A 12,152-nucleotide genomic window follows, 5' to 3' on the forward strand; every position below is an offset into this window, starting at 1 on the left:
ACAACTAGTCACGCTCGGTGACTGTCGTTTAAACGGACTCGCAGCTGAGCGCGAACCTTGCATTCACTGCGCAGGCGGCGCATGGAGGATATAAAATAAATTGCATGCGTGGAGACACGGTTAATTTACTTGCATTTGTATTGTATTGTATTGGGTTTTATGGCGCATAAGCAACTCAGGCTATCATGCGCCAAACACATGGTATAATTGATTTCAAAAGTTGGGTATCCTCAGCGAAAGTCCTTGTCCGGGCAAGGGCTCTGAGAAGCCCAACAAATCAAATGGAGACCTCAGCCTTCTTCTCAGGACTGAGAAAATGGGTGAGGTTCATCATAAGGTGCGTGAAAGAACTGGGTATGAATTTTTAGAATTAGTAGTTCTGTGATATATTTCGTTTAGAATCGCTGCGTCTTTCAAAAAACTAAAAACAGATGAAGTTCCTACGGAAGTATATGAAAGCACAGGCAACTCATTACTGGCATCCCAGGCCACGCCGCCACAAACTTTCGCGGACTGCAACCATCTTCGCACGCACAGCAACTACGCAGCAACTACGCATGCAGCAAACATTAATGCCCAGATTGCCGATTATAGGATTCCCAAACGTGATATCAGATTTGACTACTCACCATCCTTTTTCGTCAGCGAACGCTTGGACGCACCATCGTCGAAATGCTTACTGCACACCATCGCATACTTGGAAGGCGCCTTGCCGTTGCGAAGCTTGACGAGCCATTCTCGGCGAGAGAGAGAGAGAGAATAAACATTTTTATTGGGTGAATGCAGCTTTGGAGAGGCGTCCTCATTCCAGAATGCCTTGAGCTCGGGCCGCGTCCTGGGCCCTCGTAATCAGCCGTTGCTGATCCTCGAGGTCGGAGCTGGCCAAGGCACTCTCCCAAAGCTCGTTAGTGGGGTAAGGGTTCGGAGGATTTAATGGTGCCGCTCTGCAACCCCCTACTATGTGCCTGAGGGACCCGGGCTCTGCGCAGAAGCGGCATTGCGGAGAGAATTGTGTAGGGTCTATGAGATGATTTCTGGTTGGGTGGGGGAATGTATTAACCTCTAGAGCTCGGAGGAATCGCTCCTGCTCTCTAGGTAGTGACTTATGTGGGGGTGCATAGGTTCTGCATGTTAGCTTGTAGTGTTGTGTGATGTCTTGGTAAGAGACTAGAGGTAAGAGACTAGGCATGCGCTCGGGTTCAGATTCCTCGGCGTCGATTCAGTGGGTCAGATCTCGAGCCACGTGGTTGGCGACCTCGTTGCCAGGAATGCCTTGATGAGCTGGCGCCCAGATGATCATGACTGATCTCGTTGGCGGCTTTTGATTGATGATCCGGCGCGTAGTGGTATGAATTGTGCCGCTAGCAAAGTTGCGGCACGCCTGTTGGGAGTCGGTCACTATGACTTCAACCTCCGTTTGGGAGAGCGCGAGGGCTATGGCCGCTTCCTCGGCTTGGAGGGGATTGTTTCGCGTGAGCGAAATGCTGCTCCGATGTTCTGTGTTGACGACTACGGTGGCTGTTGTGGCTGCGCGTCTGGAGTAAGAAGCCGCGTCCGCGTAGGCTGTAGAGGGTAAAGTCCCGTATCGCTTGTGTATGGCCAGGGCGCGGGCCTTCCTTCGCTCTGCGTGGTGCGTACGGACGTACGGTGATGTTGCTCCGGGTGGCATGGGGTAAGCTCACAGTCTGACGCGGCAGATGGCTCAGAGGGGCAGAGAGCCTAAGGCGTAAGAGAATGGACCGCCCTGCTTCCGTAACCGCCAGCCTTGTTCGCTGACTGGATAAATGTGCCTCGATCAGCTCCTCGGCCGTGTTGTGCACACTTAGTCGTAGTAGGCGTTCTGTGGACGTACTGATTGGCAGGCCCATCGCCTGCTTATATGCCTTTCTGATCATTGTGTTGATTTTCTTGAGTTCCGTCTCGTTGAGTAGTGCGTATGGAATAGCGTAAGTTATTAGGGACACGACGAAGGCTTGGACAAGCCGAAGCGTGTCCGCCTCCCCCATGCCTCTTGTCTTGGTTGTTGTTCGCCGGATCATGGGCGTAACTCGGGCTGTTATATTCTTAAGCTTCTGAATTAATATTGTATTGGTGCGATCCGACTGGAAAACCATTCCCAATATCTTTACGCTCTGAGACGGAACGATGGTGTGTCCCTCCAATGAAAGATCGCTCTGTGCAATATGTGCTGCATTGCGGAACCGAACAAAATCTCACCATGGTAAATGAAGCGTTTTCTGCGGGCGCGGAGCACAGAATCGCGAAATGAAAACAGTAGCCCCGTACACTTCCACACACCGCACGGGCGACGCATCCACACTAACGGGGCGACGGTGCTGCCACCTATAGGTCGATCTCGCGGCCAATAGCCTCTGCCTTACGGGGGTATGAACCATTGCATTTGCGGGAACGAAGAATTGATGATGATACTTTTTTGTCAACGTTAAGCCATGACATTTCGGAATCCAAGCTTCGCTGTAAACGATAGCGTGTCGAGGTATACGGTCATAGTTCCGATTCATACCCGCCGTAGTTGCTTTGCGACTTTGGTGTTGCGCTGCTATGCACGAGGTCTCGGGATCAAATCACGGCCACGCCGGCCACATTTCCATGGGGGCGAAATGCAAAAACACCCGTGGTACTTGAATTTAGGTGCACGTTAATGAACCCCAGGTGGTCAAAATTAATCCCGAGTCCCCCACTACGTCGTGCCTCAGAATCAGATTGTTTTTTGAACGTAAAAAAACCCGCTAATTCAATTCAATTGCCGGCCCATTCCATACAGCTTCAACGTTTCCCGTGCATGGCTTAATTCCACCGGCGCTAATACGACCTACATATGTGACTAAGTCTTTGAAGAACTTACATTTGTTTTGCTTAAGGTGAACGCTGTGCTCCCAAACCGAGTAAGTATGACTTCAACACGTTCGAAATATTCCCTTTCGGAAGTGATGAGGACATCATCAAGATCGCAGGCAACACCCTTCACACCTTGAATACTTGATCCATCACCGACTGGAATATCGCTGGAAGTGAAACTGTGCGAGGGGAGCCGACGATCGGAGCTCAATCTCGCGCGTGCACGGGAGGAAAGCGAAGAGGAAGCGCGTCGTCTTTCGTCGCGCGCAAGCCACGGCTGGGAGGGAGGGGGGCGGCGTTGTACTCCGACAGCAATTGTGTGTTGCGCGGCGGCGCGCGCCCTATGTTGAAAGTGATGTGTGTTGGGGGTAGAGTATAGGCAATCTCGGTGCGCCCACGTCTTTGTGTGTGCTGCGTTCTAGCCGCTCAGTATCAGTTGAAGCTACAGACAGGGCGTGGTAGTAATAGTAGTAGTAGTAGTAGTAGTAATAGTAATAGTAGTAGTAGTAGTAGTAGTAATAGTAATAGTAGTAGTAGTAGTAGTAGTAGTAGTAGTTGTAAACTACTTAGAGAACGAAGGTTCGCTCGCTGCTGCTGCCACGATTCCTCACGCCAGCGTTTCGACAGCAAGTGTCCGCAGCCATGGAGCTTGATGTGTTCATATTTGCTTGTGCGCGCTGACACCATGCTTGTTAATTTAGTAAGCGAATGGTTGCAAGTTTACACGGCCGATAAAACTACTATTTTTACTTCGTGTAGCTGTCTACTAATTTGCTATCGCAAACGATGCTTCGCCTTTTCGGGCGAAACTGCGACTTTTTTTTTACTGTTTCAGGAAAGAAAACCCTCATGAACATGTTACAGTATACTTGAGCGGAACAGCTAAGTGGCGTCAATATGGTATTAGAAATTTGCATTACCAACGTTTTTCCATCCACGCGGCCGCGACCAAAAACGTTCACGGTTTCTCGTCTTGTGTGTCTTACCGCTCGACGACGGAAGAAGCGTTCGCCGGTCTCGTCACATCAGTACTGCATAGGGACTCGCGCCAGCAGCTATTAGGAAAAGTCAAATGCTTGACTCTATTTGTCGGCCATGTTAGACAGGCAAGAATAAGGCTTGAACCGTGGGCTGTCGGACGAAGTCGGACGACCCCAGATGCGACTACATCTCGTGATAAACACGTGGGCGACTAGAGGACATAGAAAATAGAGGAAGCAAGCGAACAAGTGTTCGCTTGCTTCCTGTATAGGTCTAATACATGGCTGCCACCATGAGCGCCGAAGATAACAGCGTCACGAATTCGGCGACAATTTGATACCCTCTCCCGGGTGAGCGGGTGGCTATTTTCGCTTACAAAGCAAGTAAAAAAAAATTCGCTTTGTTTCAGTAACAACATGTATCTAGCACATCACAGACGACTCAAAGCTTCTTTCGCTGGCACGGTCTGTATTGTTCCACAAGCGAACAGATGGAAACCGTCCACGCCAAAAACAAGTCCAACCATCACGCTCTGAAGTCTGAGCCAGACGCAATCAGACGTTGCTTGAAGTGCTGGACCCGCACGAAAGGGTCCACCGAACATTTCCCGCTGAAGTCGACGAGGTTAACGTCGTAAAGAAGCCACGCCCAGCCTGCGCGAAATTTGCCGGACTTCTTGAGGGCTTCCAGCTGCACAGAAGGTGAGCGCAGCGCGCGGTCGTTGTTAACGATAAGTTGATGGGTCCACGCGTTTTTTCTTTCTATTACGAATATTCGAAGCATTGGTGTGCCTAAAATACGGCGACAGTCGGTCACTGTGTTGAGCAGAATTATTGCGATTGGGCTATGTAGTATACGTCATGGTAGTTTAGAGGCCATGGTTTAGCGCTTCTGTGCTTCGAGGTCACAGGTTCGATCCCGGGGGGGGGGGGGGTCGAGATGCAAACGAAAAAAGGGGAAACGTTCGTGTACTTTGACTTACGAACAAGTTAAAGAAACCCAGACGGTAACGATTAAGGCGGATTATTGCACTACAGTGCGAATAATAATCACATCGTAGTTTAGGAACTAAAACAGCCGAATTAACTTTTTGTGGTAATAGAATGACGTCAGTGCTCAAGACGTCTTAGGAACCCCGAGACTCCCAACCACATTTGAGACATTCTAATCCGAAAAAATTAGAGAGTTAGATTAATACTGGTACATGGTAATACCAGTAGTGTTCCACGTGTCGCCCCACGCTGTATGAGAAAGGCTTTGTGCAAGTCTGCGAGTATGTTTCTAGTCTGGGATTCAATCAAAATGCGCATACCTTCAGCACCGAGTGATACTAATTTTGCAACATCGACTTGAGCGTTCACGTATTTGAAGAAACAATAACTTTAAAGAATTAACGAACCTATCGGCTATCATAGAGCCTTTGATGGGGTCCCATCGCATCTATAGTTTTTGTCCAGAAAAACAAACAAACGAATGCCCTATTTTCTGGAGCGTGCGCGCATGCCTCGTTCAGTCACATATGTCCAAAGTGCTCATATGTGCAAACGCAGATATACACAGTAGGCACAGCCTGGTATTTGGATTTCCAGTCTGCACCAGTGTATGCGAATATCACCTAATGCTCTATGCTTTCATCAACTTTGCGCTGAAAAACTGCTGAGAAGGTCCACGTTTTTTCATATACCGTGCCTCTTAAAGTTCTGGCGCTGGTTATACCTCCTACAGAACCAGACCGCTCGTGTAAAAAAAAAAAAGCAAAACCTTATTTTATTGCAACTGAAGAGCTTCGTTTACTGTAATACACTTTGGCACCGTTGTCGATAAAGTTAACAGCGCATGCAGATTTTTATGCGCGTTTGCAGTGGACAATAAGGAGCGCCTGGAAGTGCTCCAGCGCTAATCTCTTGAGGGTTTGTGGAGGATTGGGGAATGCATCCGAGGTATGCAGCGAGCGAACATTCCTGCGGTGTTCGTGCAGTGAACGAACACGAGGTGCACAGAAAGCCACGTGCACAACGTTTTGACGGTGGCCAGCGCCTGTAACGGCAGTTTACGAGCAGTTCTAGGTGTGTCTGTTTTCTTGCTAAAAGTGCTTTGTTAGAGCAGTACTGAGTGCTTTCTCCCGGCTACACAGACACGGCAGAGCAGTTAAGAGTCGGTGGCTGCCCAATGGCAAACCCTTTCCTTACGTTCCCGGAAACATTGTCAACAGGATTCTAACCACCGCATTCTAGAACGTCCCTCCACACTCCTGATCCTCGACTCAAGAAAGTTGGTGGCAACGTTGCCCCTCGACATTAAGTGTCACTGGGCTTCAGTGACACTCCACATCATTCTTCAGAAGCGTAGAGTCTTCTTCAGTTGAGGGATGGCGCAGTGCTCAACTCGGCATATTGGAGGAAGAACTTCGGAGTCGAGGATGGTTTGAGAATGCGGGGGTTGAGAATGCGGGCGTTAAGGTTCGGGTGGGCAGTCTGTTGCACGGGATTATGCAAGTGAAATTCCTAAATGTAGTAGGGCTTACCTTATCTTTGAAAGATTCATCATCCTCCCAGCTAAACAGTATGCTGTTGTCAGTTCTCAGGGAGCCTATTTTCATACCACCTGGCAGCAAGGTGCTGGCTGTCGGACCTTGACAGTCCTGCGGTGAAGCACATGGAAAAGCTTCATCGTTGCAGTGCCACTCACAGCTTTAAGAAGGAGCACATTTTGAAACAATTCCTTTCACATTTTTTTTCTATTCCTTCTGGTTATGTTAATTTGCCTGCATGGCGTGGCTTCCCGCTTCTGGGCGGACGAATGATCAGAATGAACGCTTGTTCTAAGGCAGTTAGCACCGCCATTGACATTTACTCGACGCGGATGGGTCTTCACAAATCCGGCTGACACGACAACTTTTTAAGGTTTATTGGATCGAGAGAATGAACCGAACATTCTGTCAGGCTGCCCCAAGCCACGCCGACGCTCCTTCGGCCTAATCCACTAGGGTTCAGAGAGCAGTAAACCTGTTCTGCGCGGAATGGACGCCACAAATGGGAAGACGGACAACAATTTCGTGCTGTCGATTTCGCGCACCACATGGTTACTTCTGAAGATCGCCAAATAGCCCCACGCCACGTCGTCTACACTAACCCGACGCGCCGGAGAAGCCAACCGGCTCCGATTTGTGGTCGGGCTCATCAAAACGTACCCTGTGGTCTTGGCACACCTGAAGAAGGGCAAGCGATGGTGATTAAAGGGTCACCGTTGCCTTAGTCAAAAAAAATGCAATGCACGGCGGTCTGTCCGTTGAGCGCATCACCCAATTATGATACCTGCAATTGAATGACATCGCAACTGGTTGTTGCGGGGTATCAGGATCGTGCGCTGAACAGGAGTCAGCCTGCCATGCAATGTAAGACCTGCCCGGGAAGTGCGCTAAACGTGTGTACTAGCTACTCGCTTCAAGCATGCCGCCAAACGTGTCACGTATGAACGGAAAGTCTCGTCCCTGAGGTTTCGCAGTTTAAAGCATGTTTGCATTTGCAGAGATCCACCCGTTCCAAGACCATAACTCCTGTTTGCAATAGATTACGCACACGTACACGTGCACGCACGCATGCATGCATACACACAGAGGCGATCATCTTGTACATCATATCCCGTGTCGTGAGCATTATTATGGCGGAACTTCGGCCGAAAAACATTGAATGCAAGTAAAAAAGAAAGGTAAGTACTCACCACTGCGTCTGATTGTGCGAGGTAGAATTTCTTGCACGGTTGGTACGCCCTTTTGTTGATATCTGTCTCGGTTCCATTCAGCACGTACACCAGCGTGCCCATCTCAAGAGAGAGACCCAGCCTAGTATTTTTCTTGGTGTACCTGAAGTTGACCAGGTCTACGTGGGTGTTCTGCAAGTATTTTTTAAAGCGAATAGCATTTTTGGCATTCTCACACCAGTTTTCTTTCCGGTTATCTGTCTATTGCACCAAAAATGTTGCCAGATTGCGGAGGCCGTGCCGCCTAAAAATGTAGACAATTTGCGTGAGTATGTGGCACAGGGTATTGTTACGTCTCAAAACGGCAACGGGTATTTTTTGGGTACTCCCCACGAAGCGACTTCGTCATCAGCTCTCAACTAGATGACAGAGGCTGGCGCTGATAACTGACATACAAATAAGGAAACTCGCTTTGAAGTGACATCAACCAACGCATTCTGTGGAAGCTAAAACAATCGACAAGGCCAGGCTTGTGAAATCGCTACAAGCTGACGGTCATGGAGAGTGCACAAATTGATGCAAGGGGCCCACGTCGACAACTTCCGTGAGAACAGCGTCGACTTGTGGTTGCGTTGTGGTTGCGCCGTATGCGGGAACGATTGAAAATCACCAAAGGGGGAGGCCAGAATGATGGTGCAACATCAAGGGCGGAGAGCTGCGACCATTTCGACACTTCTGGTTGGTCTGGACAGAGTAATGGAATTCTCTCGTCTAATGACCTAGGAGAAGCGATGGCTTAAGAAAATGCGACAGACCGCAATTCACGATTACTGTCGATGGTAATGCGTTAGCACTGCATCAATATAGCGCCAGAACGTATTAACGCGACCGCGTGAAGGAGCTCTTGTCGCAGAAAAGGCGGTGTCGTTGGCGTCGGTGTTGGCGTCGGCGGCGTTGGCCGTGAATGAAAAATCCCGGAAGCCAATTCATACATAAAAACAACTTGCAAGATGGGCTGGGTGGGAATCAGACGGAGACGCTACAACCCAGCCATGAGTTTGATCGTTCAAAGCGGGACAAAAGCGCCTCTAGTGAATGCGGTGCGGCTTTAGAAAGTGCCGTAGAAAGTTATACTGTGTTGTATATCGGTGATTATGAGCATGTAAATTACAGATGTCGCAGTTAAACGAGTAGCGAATTACGTTTCCGCTACATTTCTTCTGCGCTTCACGCACACGCAGAGCCATCTTGCGACAGACACAGAAGACCCCCTCCTCGCAATGTACGACGCTGCCCCGACAGATGGCGCACCACTCGCCCGCTTCTCTCCGTCTCGTTTGAGGGCATTGGGGCCGTGCGGGGACCGGTGCGAGGATTCCCCAATATCCTTGCGTTTGATAAGTTTTCTCGCTCTCTCCCCTTCCAACTTCCAGCGTGCGTCACTCGAACTCTCGTGTTTAGGCGTTCTTTCCGCTCACAGCGTGATTCCTAGGTGCAGCGTCCGATGCGGGACGCCTCTGACGTGATCGCGGCGCCGTAGCGCGTCTGGTGGAAAGCGTCCCCTGCCATGTGTGCCGTGCTGCTGGCGAGGAGTCATGCGTCGGCGTGGTGCTCCCAAGCGAGACAGAGGACGATCCCATCGAGGCGTCAAACCCATGATCGCCTCCACCTTCATGGCGCGTCGCGGCCCGGCTGTCCGTGCCGATCACGACGTTTGGCTCGCGTAGATCGTTTCTCCCTCCGAGACACTGAGTTCTTTGGTTCGTTGGGCTTGCTCAGGCGCTCGTGTCGTCTTTGTGCGACTCAAAAGCATGCCGAGCGAATAAGTGGGCGGTGCGAACGGGGTGCGATAACGCTATCGTGTTCCACTCTTGAAGGCGAAGCTTAAGCGTCCTCCAATGTTCTGACACTGTCGAAACAAATTACGCATGAGGTATCTACTGCAGCGGGACTCTTCTTTAGCGTTTCCCTAAGAACACTTTATTTATTTGATATTTATTTGATAAATACTGCCAGCCTTCAGAGAAGGCCGTGGGCAGGAGTGGACAGTACCATATGAAGAAATGATCAAAAATAAGAAGACAAGAACACTTCACAAAAGGCTCGCACCACGCACTGAAAAGCAGCGAAAGACCGATAGTTTGCACGTCACTTGCATACAAATCCCGTGCTACAGATATAAAATTGTGCACTGATATATTGACACAGTGCTTGACAAGAAAAATTAGATAAGAACACGGACCATTCAAGCTGCCCGTGCGCGTCGCACGATATGACAAGCTGCTGTAATTCATCACTTAACGAAGCATCTTGCGAGAGAACCACAGCATATGTCCCGAGATGTTAAGTGTTGCTGAAAATCGAAGGCTGATGGAAGAAATATAAAGCACTTAAGAATGACTGTATGGTGGGTTTCTCGACAATATGTGCACTGAGCCGGTTCTATTCTCGAATAGTTCGCGGAAAAAAAATTAATTACTGAAGCAATCGGTTCTGCAGGCGAATTCTTTAATTTTTTTTCGAGTGAATTCCTCGTGTGGAACGACGAGTCACCTGTTGAATGTACAATTCCTTATTGATACGCAGATTATCATGATATATTAAATACATATACTTCAACCTATCACGATGACGTCTTAGTTGAAGTGTTTCTAAATTAGCTTTATCCAGCAGCTGAGTCGGAGATGTGTGCCAGCTGTATGAATTAAAGACGAATCTTATAGATTTTCTTTGGACACTCGAGTTTTCTTATATTAACTTCAGTAAGTGGGTCCACCTAGCGCCGCCACTGCGAATCTTGGGCGTGGCCTCAGAAATCCATGGCGCGCCGGTGCATGCCAACGCTGAGAAACGTGCCATGTGGTAACTGGGCTCCTCTCGTGCGCTTCTTTCTCCATGCGCTGTGCCGTTCAGTGCCACTGGCGAGATATGCGTGCGCGGCCTTCGAGGCAAGAAGCTTGGCGCGCCGGTGCCTCCGAACGCTGATAACTGTTCCCTCTCTTTCCGCGCGCGCTCAGTGGCACATTCTCGGAGAGCAGAGTTGGCAAAAGGTGCGTTGAACAGTGGTATAGCTGCCCAATGCGTTCATGGCGCAGCTTGCTAAAGCGTTGGCGTGAAATGCGTTCGTTGAAAAACGGCACCTATCCAGTGCATTTGTGGGGAAGCCTGCTCATGCGTCGGGTCCCTTTCCTTGATGAACCCCTGTGACGTGGGTTTGATTCTGCCCAGCATCGCGGAAACCAAAGGGATCTTTGTCTTCATTGGAGAGCGGCACTTTCATAGTAGCACATATATACCGAGTTACAGAAGTTGGCGCCAAAGAGGTTCATTGGATACAAGCACATACCGAGTTACCCCAAGTTGGCGTCAAAGACTTTCATTCAAGAGCGGTCCACACATACTGGCACAAAGCTAATGACCCAAGTTGGCATCATATGGGTTCATAGGAGACAAGTACAGAGCGAGTAGCCCGTACCCGGTACTCCATGTCGGCGTCGAAGAGTTTCTTCGAACAACGGTACCTACTCAGTCTCGCGTCTAGAGTGACACATGTTGGCGTGAAGGAGGTTCGTTGAAGATCGGCACGTATGTACACATTACCACCTACTCAGGATCCAAGTTGGCCCGATGGTTGGTTTCGAACCTTGTTACATCAGTACGGCAGCCTTATGCGCTGCCCAATAGACTACTGTCTACCTAGTGACACAGGTAGGCGGGAAAACGGTTAGAGACAAACACACAGAAACAGACACATAGATAAAAACACAAATACATAGCCTCGGAAAGTGTGTAAAGTACCCTAATAATGCTAACACACTAAAAGCGGATATTTCATGTAGCGCAGATGGTGATCAGACATGTACGCTGGCATGTGGTGTCATGACATGTACAGTTACCGACAAGTGCTCCGAGATGGAGTGTGCTCCTGTATATATTGGACCAGTTGTGAGTTGTAAAAGTTTAAATAAACCAGTGCGTTTCCTTCAACCTCCCGACCTCACATCCTCACCAGTACGCAACTCTCTGCGATAGAGACGAACGATGGCGTGGGTCCGCTTAGTGAGTTTGGTGCAACCTCCATGTATAGAGCAGGCCAGCTATCGTGTTAGCCGCTCCGTGGTTGCGTAGGCAAGCGACCCTCTGTGTGACGTCCGAGTCCGAAACACAAACTTCAGAACCGGGTCGCAACAGTAGGTGCCGCTTTTCAATTGATTTCTTTGACTCCAACTTAATTTGCTTACTGTGTGCCACTGCGTGTACGTGGGGTCTTCATGCGGTGGCCGTCAGAAGGTGTGGTGTGCCCAGAATGAAGCGTGAGAGAACAGCCCCGGCATGCCTCACACATGACGCGTTTGGGTCATTAGCATATTTGGATAATCATGATGCGTTCTGCCCGAATTATTTAGCCTGAGGTTTTGCTTCCTGCCATATTACCAAAGGTCATGGCGACGACTGTCTGTGGTCAATTTCGACTGGAACACTCGCGCGAACGCCGGGCTGTACAGTTTAAGGGCCAAATCTGGTGTAAGAAGCAAGCTGAGAAAAAATAATGATAATAATAAATAATGATAATAATAAGTAATGATAAACAATAAATAATAATAAATATACAA

General features: G+C 49.2%; 1 protein-coding gene across 1 annotated transcript; it reads right to left on the reverse strand.

Annotated features, from left to right (window-relative positions):
* Positions 1 to 4,244: 4,244 nt before the first annotated feature.
* LOC142587019 (uncharacterized) lies at positions 4,245 to 7,725 on the reverse strand. Its single transcript, XM_075697894.1, has 3 exons — positions 7,561 to 7,725; positions 6,365 to 6,481; positions 4,245 to 4,530 (listed from the first exon to the last, which is right to left on the reverse strand). The coding sequence occupies exons 1-3, from the start codon at positions 7,660 to 7,662 to the stop codon at positions 4,366 to 4,368; spliced, it is 384 nt and encodes a 127-aa protein (XP_075554009.1). The 5' UTR covers positions 7,663 to 7,725; the 3' UTR covers positions 4,245 to 4,365.
* Between the last annotated feature and the right edge of the window lie 4,427 nt (positions 7,726 to 12,152).

This window comes from Dermacentor variabilis, chromosome 7 (genome assembly GCF_050947875.1).
Source record: "Dermacentor variabilis isolate Ectoservices chromosome 7, ASM5094787v1, whole genome shotgun sequence".
Classification (NCBI taxonomy): Eukaryota; Metazoa; Arthropoda; class Arachnida; order Ixodida; family Ixodidae; genus Dermacentor; species Dermacentor variabilis.